We start from the raw sequence: 19,913 nt of genomic DNA, 5'->3' as shown, positions 1-19,913 counted from the left end.
AGGGGGGAGGGCACTGAAAAACACATGAGCAAATGCACTGCCTCCCATCGTGGCTGTGTTCGCCTGTATAAACCAACCAGAGAAAATAAAAGGGAAATTTATCATCGCCTGCAGCCACAGCTGGGAAAACATCTGTGGGACAGGGGTGGGCCCCTCCACACTCCCCTCCCGGCACTGAGGTCAGCTGTGGCTGTGACCAGGCCAGAGGAGGAGGCCAGCATAACAATACCTGTTTCTCTAGAAACATGTGCGTGTTTGCTGGGTACATAGGGGCTGATCCCGTAGCCCAGATCCTTGGGGGCAGTGTTCACCGCCTGACCACAGATCTCATTCCTGGGCCTTCATTCCCCACCCACGCCCCGCCGCCCCCGGCTCTCCTCCTGGAGCAAGTCCTCATGTGTCACCACTCCCTCATGTAACAAGCCCTTCACTTTGCTTCCTATGACTAACAAATTAGGTCCACCGGCCGCCTGGCACTGGAGGTTCTATTCACAGCTATCTTTTCAGTTTCCTTTCTGACTAGCCAAACCAGTTCCTCGGGACATCCCTCTCTCTTCTTCCTTCCCCAGTTTTCCCTTCATCTGAAAGACCCTCCCAGCCCTGCTAAGACCCCACCTCAGAGCCTCCTCCCTTGCAGAGAAGCGCTATTTCCATGCATGCCCCTTCTTATGCTGTAGGACATGCGGGGACGAAGGTGTGACTTTCCCCTTCCTTCCGTCACTCAGCAAGGACTCCAGATGCCCACTCTGTGCCAGATGTTGCTCTGAGCACCGGGGAGAATGGCAGCAGCAGCGAGGCAGGAATTCCAAGGAGCACTGCTTCACAAAAGGGGCGTGATCACCTGGGTGGTGCTGCTGGTTGGAGGGCAGACCCATAAGGTGGAAGTCATGGGGATCTTAAGGAAGAGCTCCAGAGGCGTGGCAGGTACCAAAGCCGGGCTTAAGTGTGTCACAGGAGGATGTGGGGTGAGTGGAGATAGCAAGGGAGGACGACCTCTTCATGTGCGGTAATGGTAATGGACCCGGGCGGGGGGGGGGGGGGGGTTGGGGCCAAGAGAAGGCTTATTAACCTGGGATACGACTGTCTGTCGGTTTAATGATGGAAATCACCTGGCTAGGAAGGGAAGGGGGAAATAGTGGGAACAAAGTGTTTAAAGGCGGGAGGGGACGAGGCAGAAAGAGAGAGAACAGGGGCAGGAGGTCAGCGCTGTAACAGAGGGAAGGTGGCGTGCGCCAGCAAATACGTTAAGTGGTGGGGCTTGCGAAAGTTCTCCTCTTAATTCCTTTTCTCAGTGATATAGGAAGCAAAACACTAGCTGAGAGGGCCAAGGTGTCGAAGGCTCGAGAAGATGTGAAATAGCCATCGTGCGGCGCAGAAGAGCAACCTGGGTAGGAAAATCCGGTAAGATGACTGACCAGCGCCGAAGACCCCATGTGAAACTGCAACAAGCCGGCGCCGTCGTGGTTTCCTCCAGCCACTCTCAACAACAAGGGCGCATGCGTGGGGTGGAAGGGGCGTGGCCTCACCCCGGGCTTGCGGGGCGGGGCTGCTCCGCACGCACCCAAGGGAGGAGTGTGTGCAAGAGGGCAGAGAGTGTGTGCAGGAGTGGTCACGGCCACGAGGCGCACCGTAAGCAAGAGAAGGGCGGGGGAGGGGAGGGGAGGGTGGCGGGAAGGTTGCGGGGCAGGAACACTAAGGGCTGGCGGCTGCAGAACTGTCTGGGGTGCGAGGCGGACAGCGGGTCACAGAGAAGGATGCCTGAAGCTGAACTTGCAGGTGGCATGGTACCTGGTGCCGGGAAGGTCTAGCGGTGTGAAGTGAGGGGAAGGGAGGGCTCGGTCGTGAGGAGGTGAGGCCAGAGAGAGGCCAGAAGCAGGGGCATCATGCTAAGAGGCGTGAGCTCACCGGGGATGGGGACAGGAGTTGCGGTGGGAGAACCCAGGAAGCCAGGAGCCCAGCTCCTCTGTGAATGACAGCGTGGCCCGGAGGAAGGGAGACCTCAATAAGGAGGCGTGTGCGTCCACAAGAGTCCACAAGAGCCGTCTTTCTAGGGGAGGAGGAGGAACCTTGGCCTGAGAGTGGCAGTGAGCGACAAGGATGCCTGCCCGCCGCCAGCAAGGCTCCGTCTGGGGGAGTGCGTGCAGGTGGAGGCAGTGTTCCAAGAGGCTGGCGGGTGAGGATCTGTTGAGCACAGGTCACAGTTCCAGGAAGATGAAAGCTCCATCCGTCTACAAAAGGCCAATTCCTATTCTATGTTTTAATCCAGAATCCAGAAAACAGACTATACTTCATTTCTCAGGCTTCTCTGATTTTTAAAAAATTGTTGTTGTTGTTGTTGTTTAGGAGAAAACTAGCATTAGAGACGTGACTGGAACACCAGTCCGCTTACCTGGATTAGATGCGCCGCAAAGACACAGAGCTGCAGCCTCGCGGGGGGCAAACACTGTGCACAGAGACCCAGGAAACATGAAGCAAGTTCAACTCTGAGCAGACGCGTTAACTGTGCTGTGTTATCCGCATCCCCACACACAGTATTTGGGGTCATCTACTGCGACTCCTTTGGCCTCTCCTTCCCTACGTGTCTGTTAATTAACCATGCCTGCTCCTTCACAGAGGCCCCTCACAACATCGGGGGAAGACAGTCACGCTATTTTTACAAAAAGGCAGAAGACACCTTCTCAAATGACCCTCTTAACCACATTTCATTGATTTGGGAACCGCCTCCTCTAATTTACCAACCGGCCAAAGGCTTTCTATACCTGGAATTCGCTCCGCCCAGCCTTGGTAACAGAAAAGTCTGTGGCTGGGTCAGAACCCGACCTTTCAATCTCAACCACTTCACAGCACAGCATTCCCCAACGGCACTCCAGGAGACCCCGGTGTGCCCTGACATGTTATGTGTGCTCCGTGAACAGAAGGTCACACGTGCTTGGGAATCCCTGGGCTAGCTGAGCAGCTGGATTTACCACCCGGCCTGGCAATCTTCTCCATGCTAACCTGAGTGCACATCTCCAGGGGGTGGGAGCCACGTCTGGACCCCCCTGTCATTTACCTGTGAAATCCTTCTGTTCAGCAGCCTCTCTCTGGGGAAGTTCGCCTTTACAGAATGAACACTTTGCCTGTCCCACACTCCTTTCTGGGGGCCTACTTTGTCCTCCTCAACTCCCCTTTTTGAATGGACGCCATACCTACCGCCTGCCCCAACCCCTGGCAATGGTGGCCCCCTTTCTACCTTCTGCCACTCCCGGTAATACCACAACTGCTGTTCATGCCTCAAGCACCTGAGCCCGGCCCTGATGTTCCTCGTGCTGAGCTTTGCCTGAACCTGAGCAGGGGTGTCACCTGGAGGACAAGTCAAATCTGGGCTTGTCTGAAAGCCTGTGGGGGATGACCTGGGAGCCAGTGCATGAGAGAAACCAATGTCTCCTGGGAAAGGGGTAAAGGCCTAAGGGGAGAGACAGGTGTGAGGGCACAGCTGCAGGGCCAGGAGGGAGGGGTGACACCGGGTGGAATGCAGTGTCTGTCACAGGAGCCTCCATGGAAGAATGGAGAACAGAACCAGCACTCCCTCGTCGGGCACTGCTCACAGCCCAAGACGGAGTGGCCAGTGCTGGCTCCATGGCTTGGGCCATTTGACTTCTTCCTTTTGAGGATGACTTAGATATCCTTTGCCATCTACGGGAGCTCTTTTATAGCCAATGATTATCAGTCTTTGACCCTTTTATATATTGCAAATAGTTATACACAGTTTCCTTCCAGGCTACTGCTCGTTTTTAAACTACCTTTATGGTATCTTTTTATATCCTGGAGTTTTAAGTATTCATGTAGTCAGTCTCTCAGTCTGACACAGGGTGAAGGCTGAGCAGGGGTCCTTGGGTGACCCCAATGCTCTGTTTCTAGATCTCACCCTGGTGATATGGGTGAGTTCACTTAGTGAAAATTCATGGAGCTGTACACTTAGGACTCGCTCATTTATATATATTTCTTAAATCTGTCAGGTTTTTTTTTTCTTTTATGACTTCTGAGTGTTACGCTTTGTTTAGAAAGCCTTTCACACTATGAAACTGCATGCTCCTCCTATAAGTTCTTTTAATACTTTAAAAGTTGAGCTCTTTATATATATATTTTTTTTAATTTTTAATGTTTATTTATTTTTGAGAGACAAAGCATGAGCAGGGAGGGGCAGAGAGAGAGGGGGAGACACAGAATCCCAAGCAGGCTCCAGGCTCCGAGCTGTCAGTCCAGAGCCCGACGCGGGGCTCGAACTCACAAACCATGAGATCGTAACCTGAGCCGAAGTCGGATGCTCAACTGACTGAGCCACCCAGGCGCCCCTCTTTATATTTAACCTTAATGACTTCTGTAATTTCTTTTAAAGTCTGATATACTATAGGGCTCTAACTTAATTAACATCCACATAGGCTTAACAAAACCTAGGAACCCCATAAAGGTAAACCATCAACTACGTTACTAGATAACATTGCTTTTGGTAAAAATGGCCTTAATCGGCCAATTGCTCCCGGACAGGGAAGAGCCATACATGAATTATACCTGCCGACGAGGACACCAGACTCAGGGCTTGGGGGAAGCCTGGAATCTATACCTGTCGGGGTTTTATAAAGGATGTGGCTCCTACAGGGTGCAAGGCTTAATGATGGGAGGAGCTAGTGACCCGATGGATGGCTGTGTGAAGCAGTCACCTGCAGGAGCTCCCGGAGAGACCGCTCACCGCCCAGGAGAGGGAGAGCCAGCGCTGTCCTGCGGGCAAGCCGAGGTTTCTGCCCTCCTCCTTTCAGACTAGAAAATCCAAGGGGAACCCGATCTGAATATCTGGCTGAATAAACGAAGAGCCCCACGGGGCACAGCACTGGTTGATGACACCAACCAACACCATTCGTTGAATATCCACCTTTTCCCTGGCTGATTAAATCATCACCTAAGTTATAATAAACTAATCTATTTACATAAGACTGTGAGCCCTCTCTTCTATTCTATTGATTTTTGTCCATTATACCGTTCTTCTGGTTTTGTGGTGTGCTTTACTATCTGGGAGATCAAATCCGTCCTCATTGATCTTTTTCAAAATCTTCTTGGCTATTTTTGTCATTCCTTCGTCATTCAGCAGTGTTTCTGGGGCTGCTCCACACACCAGACAGGGCTGAGAAGACAGTACCGAACAACACACGATGCCCTTTGTAGGGGTTTCCTGGGGCTGCTGGAACAAAGTAGCACAAACTGGGGCACTTAAAATAACTGCAATTTATGCTCTCACGGTTTTAGGGGCCAGAAGTCCAAGATCAGGTATTGGCAGGACCCTGCTCCCTCTGAAGCCTCTAGAGGAGGTTCATTCCTCAGCTCTTCTGGCTTCTGGAGGCTCTGGGTGGTCCTAGGCTGGTGGCCAAGATGTCACTCCAATCTCTGCCTCCGTCGCATGACTGTCTCCCCTCTGTGTATGTCTGTTTCTGTGTCTCCTTTTTTTTATAAAGACACCAATCCTACTGGATTAAGGGCCCACCCTATGCCGGCATGACTTCACCTGAATTTACATCTTAATTATGGCTGCAAAGACCTGATTTCCAGGTAAGGTCACATTCAGTTGCCGTGGGTTAGGACTTGAACATTATCTTTTTGGGGGACACAACGCAACCCGCACCACCCTGCTCCCATAGAGCCTGCACTCTCATGGTGAACAACGTCATGCAATGTATGCAAAAGCAAACACAGAAGTTGCTTTTGGTGACCAGTGGTAGGAAGACAAGAAAGCAGGTGACAGAACGGAGACAACGGGGGCGTGGGGAGCGTGGAGTGCACAGGTTAGTTGCGCGAGGGTGGCCAGGAAAGTCTTGCCCAAATCATCGAGTTAGCCCTGAATGAGGAGGCCGCAGCCGAGCAGAGGTCTGGGGGGAGAGCACTGCAGGCAGAAGGCACAGCAAATACAAAGATGAGGCAGGAGCCAGTCAGGGCTGCTCAAGTGGCGTAAGCTCGGGAAATGGCAAGAGAGGAGACTGGAGAAGGAGCCAGGGCAGAGGACGTAGGCGGTGCAGGCTTGAGCAGGCCCCTGCATGGGGGCTGGGGAAGCCTTGGGAGTGGTGGCTGGAACACTAGTTAGGAGGCCAGTCCGAGTGACTGGACTAGTGCTGTACCTACGCAGCGGGGCGCTGGTGGCATCCAGGTATATATGCAGGTAGAGAAGTCTGGACTTGCCAGGGGATTGGGTGGAGTGGAGGAAAACAGTAGGACCAGGATGACTCAGTCGTTTTTGTCCTGAGTCTCTGCCCCACCCATATGGTGCTGCCATTTAGTTTAAGTGGGGGGGGGGGGGGCAGGGGGGTCCCAGACATACTCCAGTCGGCCCGTTATGTTTTATATCACACTGCTATTGGAATTTCATTCATTGGATTTTACACATAGATACTTGCACTTATAGATTAACTGGAGAAGAACATCTTCACATTGTCAGTGTTCCTATCAAAGAATACAGTATACCTTTCCAATTATTTGATGCTTTAGTGAAGTTTTGTAGTCTTCTCCTTTTAGACCTCACATATTTTATTATGTTTATTCTCGGAAACTGTTGTCGCTGGGGGTAGAATCTTTTTTTTTTTTTTTCCTATTTGATACTCTAATTTCTAATTGACTAATCATGGTGTCTTGGAAAGTCATCAATTTTTCTCTGCTGAGCTTAAAAAGCAGCCAGCTTATTAATTCTCTATGTCTCACAATCCGCCACGTACCTGTCACCCGGCTCCAAGAGTTATCAGCATTTCTCCAGGCTCATTTCACTTGCTTCCTCCCCACCAGTGTGTGTGTGTGTGTGTGTGTGTGTGTGTGTGTGTGTGTGCGTGCGCGTACATATGTGTCCATCCATCTGCTTCCCACAGTATTGCCAAACAAATCCCAGACCTGATATCGTTTCACTGCCAGATACTTCAGGATGTGTCTCCTGGCTGTTCTAGGTGCACACTCTTATCACCTGCACCCAAAAGGGTTGACAGTGCTCAGGAGGGGAGCACACACAGGCCACAGGGCTGAGGCTTCTCCTAGAAAGCCCAGGGGGAAGCCAGTGAGTGAGCTAACCGGAGTCACAAAGTTCAACCTGTAAACTTTTCTTACAGGATCACATGCCCAGTCTTCGATCTGGGTCCATTTTCTCTTTGAAGACAAAATTCTTTTTTTTTTTTTAAACGTTTATTTATTTTTGAGACAGAAAGAGACAGAGCATGAATGGGGGAGGGTCAGAGAGAGAGAGAGGGAGACACAGAATCTGAAATGGGCTCCTGGCTCTGAGCTGTCAGCACAGAGCCCGACGCGGGCTTGAACTCACGAACCGCGCGATCATGACCTGAGCCAAAGTCGGACGCTTAACCGACCGAGCCACCCAGGCGCCCCTGAAGACAAAATTCTAATAAGCTCTCAGCTACATAAATTTCCTGACAGCAAACGAAACCAGAAACCTGAGGCCGAGAGTGCTGAAGTCGGACACACGCCTGAAACCCCCCAAGTCTGGAGCCATCGGCCTGCAGGCAGTGGCATGTCATGACAATTCCTCACTTCGCCTGTGTGGTCTTATGCGACGCGCGCCCCTCCGTTGCAGGGGTAAGCTACAAATTCCAGTTCCACAGTGGGCTTCAAATTTTATCACTGCCATAAAAGTTCGAAAAAGGCCTTTATAGGACTACCTTCTCCAAGGCGGCCTATGGCCCACACGGTGCCTTTCTGTGAATTAGAGAAAAGTGCCCCCTCTAGACAGATCAGCTTAGAAAGCAAGGGATGTGGCGGAGGAAATGGAGGACAGTACTGGCTCTCTCTTCCCCTCTGCCCCACGGTTCCTCCCTTCCAGAGCCACAGGCCCCTCCCCTCTTGAGCCACAGGCTCCTCCCCTCTGCTCCAAGGCTGCTGCTCCCCTCTCCCCTCCTGGTGGTCTGCGTAAAAGACAAGCAGATACCACTATTTTTGACCTTGTCACGAGGGCCTGGCTCAGGCCCGGGCTGGTGGCAAGTTATTTCCGGCCCAAGTTTTCCAATATTCCTTTCTTTACCCACAGCATTTAAATAAAAACAAGTCCATTATTGAAGCAGGCCGTGATGCGAGTGTCACAGTTCTGTTTAACCACAGCACATCGATCGGACTGCATTCTATCAGTCACTCTTTCTGCCAGTGGGATCCAGCTTGGCTCCGGACCTCAGTTCTGCTTAATCGCGAAGCAGGAGCCACAGAAAACGGCCTCCTCTCCTTAAAGAGTTTCTCCAACATACAGGATTTATCAGCCATGAATAAGATTCATGGTGAAGCTTAAGTTCTGCAACACACAGTCAGTGAAGCAGCTGGAACTAGACCACACATTCCCAGGCACACAAACTCCCCCTCCAGAGCATCCTGTTAAAAAACAAAGCTATGTTTATGTTGAAGGACAGGATTTTCAGAACGTTAATGGAAATTAATAAGGACCACCTAAAGGAGCTATTTACTTTAGCACACTTTATGCTATTTTAATAAATACCTTACTCTGTGGCCCTAATTTAAGCTAAATTGTTACTGCTTTTTAAATTTTTTCTGCTGGTTATCGGAAAAGGGCAGAATCAAGGAGAGATCATCTCATGCATTTTAATTAATTCATAAGTCTCTAATACAAAATGTATAGCAGACATTCTTAGCTCAGACTTAGATCAGAACCACCTTAGATTTTACCTGGCCAGGTAATTTCTCCTAAGATTCAAATGTGGATTAACTCAATTCCCTCAGATAAGGAGCCAGGGCTAGATAGAATTCAGGTCTTCCCTCTCCTACCAGTAGGCCTCACCATAACATTCTAGAGTCAGACCCAAGGAAAGGGAAGTAGTTTGCTTCTTCTGAGTAGAGATTACTACCACCAATGAGTAATAAGTCAATACAAGTTGAATACAAAAAGGCAGCTAGTCAGTAGAGAGAAGAAACTGTACATCATGCACTGTTCACCTTAAATCGGCCATTTTCCAAGATCTTGATGGGTGTCCGGGCCACCCGAGTCCTATGCCGGGTCGGAGCATCAGATGTTAACTCCCTGCCCTCTCCCCACCCCACAGCCCCCAATCCCACATCAATTCCAAAACTAGGAGTGTTTTCGGTGGCCCAGTTCTGCTTTGGACCTCACACTGCTTTAAAGAACAAAGGAACATCCCTCTTCATTTCTTAGCACCTGGTTTGCCCTCAGCATCTCCTCAGATCTTGTCAGGGGGCAGCAATGGCAGAAGATGAGGACTGCTGGGGCACCTGAGTGGGCTCAGTGGGTTGAGCGTCCGGCTCCTGCTCAGGTCATGATCTCGTGGTCTGTGAGTTCGAGCCCCGTGTCGGACTCTGTGCTGACAGCTCGGAGCCTGGAGCCTGCTTCGGATTCTGTGTCTCCCTCTCTCTCTGCCCCTCCCCCATTCATGTTCTGGCTCTGTCTTTCTCTCTCTCTCTCTCAAAAATAAACATTAAAAAAAAATTAAAAAAAAGAAAAAGATGAGGCCTGTTCCGGGGGAGTGGACAAATGCAGCACAGCAGCTTGTGGTCAGGGGCTCCAGGAGGTCAGGGAGGGTCGGCTCCATCAGGCTCGGCCTCAGAGAAGGGAGGAGGTGGGGCAGAAACACACAGAGATGCGGGAACAGAATTAAATACTAGCTCCCATGACACTACAAAAGGCTCTCCAGGAGAGTTCCTTATCCTCCAAAAACTGCCGTAAGATTAAGCTCAGACTTTCGCGTTCATACTTTGGAACTGCTCCCAGGAATTGGTTCTCCAGAAGGAGCTACCCTGCCTGCCCTCCTTCGCTACTATGCTCCAGGTGAACCCTCCCGCCTGGAGCCATTTTCTGAACCCGGAAGCTTTACAAGCAAATGGCAACCCTCCAGCTTCGTATGTCATGAGTGCAGACTGCCACCGCCCCAGGACCTGGCCAGAGGCATCCGGCTGTCCCGGACAGGCCCTTTGCCAAGCGCCGTGCCCACGACAGTCGCCCAGTGCCCACCTTGGGTGCAAACCACAATTCTGTCCACCCAGTCGGCACAGCGCCCGAGTTCTCCAAGACAAGCAAAGGTAGGGCAGGAAGATACATTCACTCCCTCAGGCATTTCCCCCCACTCCAAATTGAGGGGCTCTTCAGGAAGACACCAGTCCAACATGTTATCTGTTTGATGGTCCTCACACTCGGAAGCATGTCCTGGGGGAGCCTGGACATGCTTAGAAGCCTCCAGGCTAAGAAACCTAGGACTTTCTTCAGAGCTTCGAGTCCTAATCAGGCTCTGTTCTAGGTGCTGGGGGCATCCGTATGGAAGGATACCAGGCACAAGCCTCAGCCCTGCTGGAAGGCAGGACTGAAGCCCACACACTTCTCTTGAAGATGCCCCCTTTATGAGATCACATGCACCTCTCAGTGGGTAGCTGCTTCCCCAAGCCTGGACACTCCTGTTTACACAAGCATCGGACAAAGCTCCAGTCACGACGGGGATGCTGTACCGATGCTTACACTCACCAGCACCCCTGATCTCCACCGACCATACACACATTGAATCTTCTTTTTTTCTAGGGAGGAGATTTTTACTAAACACGCTATTCTCTAGAGCCTCTAGGCGTTGTTCAAATCATGGCTCCACCACTAACTAGAGGTAGAACCTTATGCTTGTCTGTGCCTCACTTTCTCCAAGTGTTAAATGGAATCTATTTCGTACCTGCCTCATTGTGAGGATTAAATAAATCAATACATGTCAACCCCTTAGAATAGCACCTGGTACACAGTAAGTGCTCCATAAATGTTAGCTATTTTTTTAATGTTTATTTATTTTTTGAGAGAGTGGGGGGGGGGTGGAGAGCAGAGAGAGAGGGAAACACAGAATCCAAAGTAGGCTCCAGGCTCCGTGCTATCGGCACAGAGCCCGATGCAGGGTTTGAACTCACAAACCGCGAGATCATGATCTGAGCTGAAGTCGGACGCTCAACCGACTGAACCACCCAGGTGCCCCAAATGTTAGTTATTTTTTTCCATAAATATTAGCTATTATTATCAAGTTGGACCAAAGTTTATGTTGTCAGCTAAAAATTCAAAGCAGCTTGCAATGAACATCCTTAAAGCAAAACGGGCTCATGATGTATGAGTATATCCCGAAATAAATATCTGTCCATTGATACCAGGATAGTATCTACCCTTGATACTAGATCAAGGTCATACATATTTCTTAAGGTTTTCATTAAATTGTCCTCAAAAATGACTCACATTCACATAACAGTACCCCAGGGCTCCTTCCAGCATTCCTTAGAAACAGAAAGTGCCCATAACTGGGCTCTTTTGTGTTGACCTTGAAGGTAGACCCTGGCATGCCCACTGACAGCCCCTTATCTAATAGTGTATGGACGACACCTACCCGTGCGTGGACAATGTCTACCAGAGCGCAGATGACGCCTACCCGTGTGGGGACGACACCTACCAGTGTGTGCACAACATCCACCAGTGTGGACAACAGAAGCCCCAGCCACTGCAAAAGCCGCCTGGAAATGCTAGTGCAGCTCGGGGGGGCTTTGCTTGCAAACCCTCAGCTTGGTCAGGTGCAGACACCCTCGCAAGCTGGATCGGATTTTCTCCTTGAGGTGAGCTGGCCACCACACCACCTAGCCCTGCCTGGAAATGCTTAGGGACTCCCTTCCCCCCCCCCCCCCCCATCTTATTTCCAAGTCTGAGCCTGGGGCAGTTCCCCAAGGTGTTAAGGACACTTCAGGTGGGGGGCAGGGGACAAAAAAACCCAACAACAACAGAACATATTCCTCATCGCAGGTGGAAAGGCTGACCCAGTCCCACAATAGAAGCTGAGCGGCCAAAAATCACGCAGTGGGACCTGGGTACCCAAGGAACATCCCAGAAGTGATACCCAGATTTACACAGATACCCAGAACACTTGCCAGAGTTCTGTTTAACAAAATATGTTCTACCCTCTTAGCTTGAGAAGTTCATGACCCTGTTGCTAACTGGAAGATCAGGTCCAGCATGTGGCCAGTGGGGTCAGGTGCCCCTAGGCTGAGCCCCTTCTCTTTCCACTGACACCGTCCCCACTCCTGCTTCTGGGCTTCATACCCCTCCGCCAGGGGCCTCATGCACACACCTGAGGACACCCCAGCCAGGGTGGCATGTGTCCGCCTCCACCCCTCCGGGCACCCCTGCCACACTCCCTTCGTTGGGGTCTGGAGTGGACACGTGCACTGTGCAGTCTGTCACCGACCCCAGGAAAAGACATGAGCATGTTGGAAACAGACTGGGCACCACCTGGGTAGGAGCCTCCATAGTCCTGTGTATCTGGACTGAGGTCCAGGGAGGCGGGCGCAAATGGCCCGACTCCTCGTTTCAATGAGAGGCACAGGGCAAGCCCCGAAGGTGTCCCTGTGAGCCCATCAGTGCCATCCCAGGGTGGGGACACTCTGCTCTTCCAGCTGATAGTTTACTCTTCCCATGGGATCACTTCGGTTTCTCAAAATGTATCCTGGCCAGAGTCTCAGAATCAATTCACACCACCATCTCTGTTCTTGCCCACATCTCATTCCGTCCCGCAAACTTTGAACTTACGCAGATACACACGGATGCAAGTCAAGAAAAAAGAAAAGCCAAGCCAAATAAGTTAAAATCTTATTTGAAATAGAATCAATAAAATGTTAGGAGATTCATTTTTCATAAAAAATACAGGGACGTGTGACACAGAACTGAAATATACTGACATATCAATGCTGGGTGACAGGGACAGGGGATTCATTTTTCCTTCTACGTTTGTTCATTTAAATGTTCACAATTAAAGGTTAAGGGAGGGACGCCTGGGTGGCTCAGTCAGTTAAGCATCTGACTTCGGCACAGGTCACGATCTCGAGGTTCGTGAGTTTGAGCTCCACGTCGGGCTCTGGGCTAACAGCTCGGAGCCTGGAGCCTGCTTGAGATTCTGTGTCTCCCTCTCTCTGCCTCTACCCCTCTCATGCTCGCGCGCTCTCTCTCTCTCTCTCTCTCTCTCAAAAAATAAACATTAAAAAAAAATTTTTTTTTTTTAATGTTTTTTTTTTTTAACATTTATTTATTTTTGAGACAGGGAGAGACAGAGCATGAACGGGGGAGGGTCAGAGAGAGAGGGAGACACAGAATCTGAACCAGGCTCCAGGCTCTGAGCCATCAGCCCAGAGCCCGACGCGGGGCTCGAACTCACAGACCGCGAGATCGTGACCTGGCTGAAGTCGGACGCTTAACCGACTGAGCCACCCAGGCGCCCCTAAAAAAATTTTTTTTTTAAAGAAAAAGGTCAAGGGAAATGTTTTTGAGCCACATGGCCCTAAAAGGGAGGCTGGCAAGATCTGAAATCACATTCCTACGGGTGAGTTATGAAAACGACAGGTAGAAGTACACACTAACCCAGTTTGTGTATTTGTAAATGTTATGCTGAGCAGACCTACCAGTAGGAAAAAAGGCCCCGGGCATGAGCCTTGGAGGCCAACAGGCCATGCGGCCCAGCGGGGGTGGGGGCGCTTCCCAAGTTAGGAGCCTGGGGCCCCCCATCGGGTCCTACCTGTGCTTCAGTCTTCACCCCGGAGTGCTGATGATATGGCCACTTACTGATTCTCTCAGGTGCTCTGAAGCAGGTCAGACTTTAAGGCACTGACCTATAATCCCAAGCCACAAAGCCAGGGAAAGTGGGCAAGGCAACAGTTCACAAGAAGCCTCGCCATTTCACCAATTCAAACAAAGCAGGATATTGTGGCCTCTATATAAACACAGCAGCTGGGAAAACCCAGGCCTGGTGTTTACACAGAAACTTTTCCCCCAGAAGCTCAAAGTAATTTAGGGACACTTACTAATTAACTTAATTAAGTCTCCCAGGCCTCCTTCCTCCCCCCATCCCTGCTGCTGACTGTTCAACAGCAGGCGTGGCTGGGGGGGGGGGGGTGGGGGGTGGGGAGACCCAGTCCCACTGGCTCACAAACACATGTGTAAACACACAGACACTCGCAGGCCACCCTTCCTAGGGGCTGTTTGGAGAACACTGACCTTTGGAGTATCAGTGCTCATTCTGAAAACAAAACCTATGAACAATAGTCACACTTCCCTTTGTGTGGTCCACACTAAGTCTAACAGAGACAAAGGGAAAGACAGCAACTACCTTTCGTCCCAATGTGCCAACAAGAGAACATCTGCATGTATCAGTGCTCATTCTGAAAACAAAACCTATGAACAATAGTCACACTTCCCTTTGTGTGGTCCACACTAAGTCTAACAGAGACAAAGGGAAAGACAGCAACTACCTTTCGTCCCAATGTGCCAACAAGAGAACATCTGCATGCTAACTCCGGATTGCGGACCGCAGGGAATTGTTACGTGCTATGGCTTTTCACCTATACTTGAGAAGCCCCCCACTACTAAATCAGTTCACCAAGAAAACTTAGTAACAACTTTAAAAATTGGTGCTAATACTTTTAGCTTTTCTGCTTCCGAATTCCTGTTCCCACTGATCTACATTTTAGATTCTCAACCTAACTCTTTTAGAAGCAGGAATTTAGAAGTATTCCCTCAGCACCCTTCCTGCTAGCAGGCTAGATGGCCTGGTGTGGGGACCGTCTGCAGAGTCACAGTGGAAGAGAAGGACTTTGCCCAGCAACAGACCAACCAAAGATCATCAGCTTTTTTCCTAAACTCTCGGCCCAGTTCAAGCCCCTGAGCACTGCCTGGAAATGCTAAGCAGTTGTGAGCCCCTACCCGGTGGTGAAACGCCTTTTCAAGTGTGGGTCCTCATGGGATAAAAAGTGCCTTGAAGAGCTGTGGGATCTCCAGCTGCTCCCTATAAAAGCAGCATGCCTCTGCCACAGGGCTGGGCAGAATTTAGGAACTCTCACTGGCTGGGGAGAAACCACCACCCACATGCTAATAAACCGTTCGCTTAGATCTTCCTGGCCTCAGATTCCTCCCTGGGGAGACCCATCACAGGAAATCACAGCTGAATTCAGAGGAAGCTGCCCACAACCTTGAACCTCCTAGAAAGGGCAACCGGTCAGGATTCCAACACCAGCTATGCCGGCTTCCGCAGATGCACGGTCCCACGCAAAAGCGGACATTGAAAGCTTCTGGGGAAAAAATGAAAGTACTCTTTTCCTCCTCAAGGAAAGGAAAGCACAAAAGCTAGCCCTTTGAAATCCAGATGGGAATTTCAAGTTCAGAGCCATTCTATCAAATTGTGGCGCGTTTAGGATACTTGAAAAGTTTGAAACAACAACTTTCTAGTAACAGAAGGCTATCAGAATCCTCCTCTGGACGAGCAATACCACCAAGCACTACAGCTGCTTTTTAAAAATAGTTTCACTTAGCGTCTGACTTGGGTTGAGGTCATGATCTCACGGTCCGCGAGTTCAAGCCCCGCGTCGGGCTCTGTGCTGACAGCTTGGAGCCTGGAGCCTGCTGCGGATTCTGTCTCCCTCTCTCTCTGCCCCTCCCTGTTCGCACTCTGTCTCTCTCTTCAAAATAAAGAAACATTAAAAAATTTAAAAAAATAATAAAAATAGTTTCACTTAAGAAAAACAGACTTTACAAATTAAGTACTCAACCCAAGTTCTACTGAGAAATGAGTGCTAGGTTAAGTGACAAACGTGGACTACACAGGAGTTCAGGACATGCCGATTCCTTTCATTACATCCTCTGTACTAGAATCCAGCATACTGTAATCCCCAAAGTAATATACGTGCATCACAGCCCAACTTCATTTCCAAATGGAAAATATGCATTATACTACTTTCATTAATCATTTTTAAAGTCTTCGCTTTTGAAAAAAAATAAAGCCCTTTTGTGCAAGTGGCTTCAAAGGAACTCTTAAATAGGCATGAACCTTGCTTAACGCTGCTGTAATCCAACTGAAGGACGTTTCAATCTTTTTGATGAAGTAGGATTTTTGCACCATGAAATTAATCTCTCAGCTCTGATAAATGTGGTATGAAGTAGACATCTGAAATGGAATGGAAATTTCTGCGGTTTTTCTTTCCAAGGCCTCAGCAAATGACCAAACTTGGATGGGGGGGGAGGGGGGACAGAGCGCAAACTGGAATAATCTGATAATAATTTCACCGACGATTCGATGCACACTATGACACTGACAATACTGGAGACATTGTTTCAGTAACCAAGTGACTGAAAACAAGCCAGATGACTATAGGCTAATGACATGCTGAGGGAAACTGAGATAGAAGAGATGATTCTTCCAAGCCCTATCTCCTAACTGAAGGATGCATGCATACAATGCAGGGAAAAAAGACTAGACACTGATAAAGTGTTTGTTCTACCTGTGAGTGTACCGGTTGTCCACAACCTGGACAGTGACCTTCCTCTGAGCTGCGTTGAGCTACCAACAAGCCAATATGGTCCAGCTGGACACCAACAGGATACTCTCCAGTGTTCATAAAGTTCTAACAGTCCTACCCGGTTTGGCTTGCTTTGGCCATCCTCATGAAGTTGGCCACCAAACAAGAGACAGGGTGGCTGGTGATACCCGGAAGCCATGCGCTGTATTACGTTATAAACACAGCCACATAGGACTCAGGTAGAGGTGTGTCACCTCAGGCAAGCAAGTTTCATAGCCTCTTCAGGCCTCAGTTTACTCATCTACAATCTGGGGATAATAGTGGCTCTTTTGTGGAATTGTGAAAGTTAACATGAGATCATCACTAAAGCCCTTGGCACAGTGCGGGTCTCAAGACTTCCTGAAGCACAGACATGGAATACACTGGCTGGGCACCCAACTTCAAACACATCCAGCACAGAGGTCGAGTCACCAAGCAGTACATTTGCTTCCAAGTTCTTTCTCTACTTTGCAGAACTGACGCTTCTCGGCCAAGTATTTACGTAGGGCAGAGGTGCCATCAGAGAGGGGTTTCTCCGGCGTCCGTGTTCCGGCACTTGCGTCCCCATCCCCTCCGGGAGTGAAGCTAGCCCACGCACACCAACGGGCACTCACGGATTTCATCAACAGGTGCAAAAGAAAACGAGCGCCAGGCACAGGGGCGGGGAGGCTTCTAAATCAATCCCCTGGGATCTCTCTGAATCTGTAACGTGTCCCGGCGGAGCGCGGGGCATAAAAGGCCACAACCGGCTCTCCAAGAACGCGACCGTCAGGCGGGCGCGGTGAGGGCAGACCCCCAGGAGGTGCTGCGGACCACCGCGTCCCGGGCCCTGCCACAGGGGCACTCGGGCGTCCCCGGCGTCGCCTCGTTCCAACAAGGGCGCCCCCCAGCCTTCGCGCAACTCCCTCCCCCGCAACCCCGCACCCCGGCTGTCTCCACGCCTCCCGGCCATGGTCACCTCGGGGAAGGAAGGGGCCCGTTTCTCGAAGTCTCAGCACGGCAGGCGCCCTCGCCTCGGGCGCCGCTCCCCGGGGGCGCCGTGGGGTCGCACTCACCGAGCGTGGCCACGGTGCCGGCCTCGAAGAGCAGGCAGTCCCCGCGGCCTCGCGCCTCCAGCAGGACGCTGCTCTCCCCCGCGGGGTCCAGCCGCCCGAGCAGCCGCAGCCCCTTGCTCAGCGCCATGGGCGCCGGGGCGCGTCCGGCCCGAGGGCGCGCAGCCCGTCTCCGCTCCCCGAGCTCCCGCAAGTGCCGGGAGTTTCACTTTGCGCCGGCTCCCGGCCCCGCGCAGGCTCCTCCCCGGCCTCCTCCCAGGCCTTCTCTCCCGCCCCCTTCCCCCTCTCCGCCCTCGCCGCGCCGCCCGGGGCAGGTGAGGGCGCCCGGCCGCCTGGCCGCCTGCGACTCCCGCTCCGCCGGGGCGCCGCGCTCCCCCCAGCGGCGAGGCAGCTGCGGGGCGGCCGGGCGGGCCTGGCGGCGGCTCCCCGCGCCCCCGGGGCTCGCTCTGGGGGTTGATCCCGGGGCCGGGGCCGGAGGGGACGTCCTCCCTGCGGTGGGCGGCGGCCGAAGAGGAAGATTCCACACGTTCCTGGGCGCGCGGGAGGACGCGGGGCGCCCCGGGGAGCCTGAAAACGCCGCTGGACGCCGCGGCCTTCTGTGGGCAGCCCGGGGCCTGGCCCGCGGGGCTGCGACGCTGGAGTCCGGGGCGGAGGCCGGCCCTCGCCAGGCCCAGCCCGAGAGACCCTGGGCCGGTCACTTCAGAGCTAGGTGCCTCCGCTGCCCTGCGGGGAAAGCAGGTTTGGGGTTGGGGTGAGGAGTAAGGGTTGACCCCCAGAAGGGGCCGAGCGAGTGCCCGGCGAGTGCCAAGTGTTCAACAAATGTCGCCTTTTAGTAGCTTTCTATACGTGAGGATATTGTGGTCCACTGGCACACCAGGCAGAATTTGGGGAGGTCAAAGGCGTGTGGGCTCAGAGAGAACGGAGACCGTGATCTCTAGGCGTGCCACCTGTGTGACCTTGACTTCTCTGGGCCCGCTTTCCTCACCTGTCAGATGGCGGCAGTATCTGTCCAAAGGCTAATCTGCTGGGTGCGGAGTCAGAGGAGGTCAGGGCCGAATGCTTAGGAAGTAACCAGCGGGGCAGCTGCGAGATGCGGAGAGGGGGGTCTCTTCCCTCTCCCTGCGGATGCCTTTCCCCCTCCATCGTTCAGTCGCTCCTCCCACTCTGTTGGGTATAGTCCTTGACTTCAGGGCCGGCTGTTACCAGCCCGTTTGTACTCGAAGCATATGGACCCCTGCACATACCCGTGCATCATCCATTATTGTATGCTGCCTCTCCGTGTATGACCTCCCAACTCAGTCCAGGAAGGCAGGGTCCCTCTGGGCACTGGGCTCTAGCCAGATGTAGGACTCATCTTCAGGGGAGGGGAGAAGGGCAGGGGTTACCTAAAATGGCTCTTGGGGTGGGTTTAGAGGTTTTATCTCCCTCTGCTCTGATGGGTATGTATGGACAGCCCCAGAGATCTCTCCATCGGGGTGTTCCTGTCAGGCTCCCAAAACAGCCGAGCCCCTCTCACCCCAACCTACTCACACTGTGGGTCAAGCTGTTTGTCTCTGGCACATGTTCCAGAAGGAACAGAGCCCCCAGTGCCAAGCAGGACGCTGTGGTGCCCTTGCAGAAATTCAGGAATGACCAGGAACGACAGACATTCAATCCTCTGTGGACAACCTCCCAGGTGATGATTTGGGGAATAAAATAAATGTGAACACGTGGCACAGATTCAAGTCATTCCTCAGCCTTCTGTCCTGTTACTCACAAATTCACTTAGAAAAGAGTGGATATCCCAGGAATGATGCTCATAAGCTGTCCAAACACTTTCATCCTCTATAAGATGGAAATTTTTATCCTCTTGAGAACAGGGTTCCCATGAAATGACACAGACTAGCCTTTGGCCCACTTTTCCTTTCCTTTTATTTATGTTTTTAAGTGTATTCATTTTGCACGAGAGAGGGAGAGGGAGAGCATGAGTGGGGGAGGGGCAGAGAGAGAGGGAGAAAGCGAGAATCCCCAGTAAGCTCCGCTCTGTCATTGCAGAGCCCCACTCAGGGCTTGAACCCATGAACCTTGAGATCATGGCCTGAGCCGAAATCCAGAGTCGGACTCTTAACCAACTGAGCCACCCAGGAGCCCCTCCTTTCCTTTTAGACTTGAAGCTCACTTCTTCCAGGAAGACCTCCCGAAATAACGAGGTCCCAGGAGATACCGTTTGTATGCACTCAGATTCACAGAGGTACACTTCAGCTCTCATTTGCTCACGTGTTGCTTGAGAAGTGTTTTTATATTTCTTTTCTTTTAGCTCTGTTTCCCAAATTAGGACCAAGATCTCAGGGAGGGCCGTAGACTTTTTAACTCTCTCCCTCTTTGGTGCCTTCTGTAACATCACATGAGTGAAAGCTCTGCCTAGTACATGCTGTATATATTGTAGAAATTTCCCTACAGCGAAGACCAGCCCTTGAGCGTTACAGCTTATAGAATCTAAGACACAACCAGTTGGAAGATGAACCA

General features: G+C 51.6%; 1 protein-coding gene and 1 long non-coding RNA gene across 6 annotated transcripts in view; one reads left to right on the top strand and one right to left on the bottom strand.

Moving 5' to 3' along the window:
* SYNJ2 (synaptojanin 2) overlaps positions 1-17,635 on the bottom strand; it is a 104,856-nt gene extending 87,221 nt beyond the window's left edge. For 4 of the 5 annotated variants that reach the window (XM_043593114.1, XM_043593117.1, XM_043593116.1 and 1 more), the window contains exon 1: positions 17,412-17,609. In XM_043593114.1, coding sequence (XP_043449049.1) covers positions 17,412-17,538 — 127 coding nt within the window. In that variant the 5' untranslated portion in view covers positions 17,539-17,609. Of the gene's footprint in view, positions 1-17,411 lie in introns of all 5 variants that reach the window. The other variant, XM_043593115.1, reaches the window with a different exon arrangement.
* LOC122490404 lies at positions 12-4,968 on the top strand. The gene is made up of 2 exons (XR_006299155.1): positions 12-924; positions 1,293-4,968. It is a non-coding gene; the product is annotated as an uncharacterized LOC122490404 (long non-coding RNA).
* Positions 17,636-19,913: the final 2,278 nt, after the last annotated feature.

Source organism: Prionailurus bengalensis, chromosome B2 (genome assembly GCF_016509475.1).
Source record: "Prionailurus bengalensis isolate Pbe53 chromosome B2, Fcat_Pben_1.1_paternal_pri, whole genome shotgun sequence".
In the NCBI taxonomy this organism is placed as follows: Eukaryota; Metazoa; Chordata; class Mammalia; order Carnivora; family Felidae; genus Prionailurus; species Prionailurus bengalensis.
Note: the sequence above shows the minus strand (reverse complement) of the source record. Positions and strands in the feature narration are given on the sequence as shown.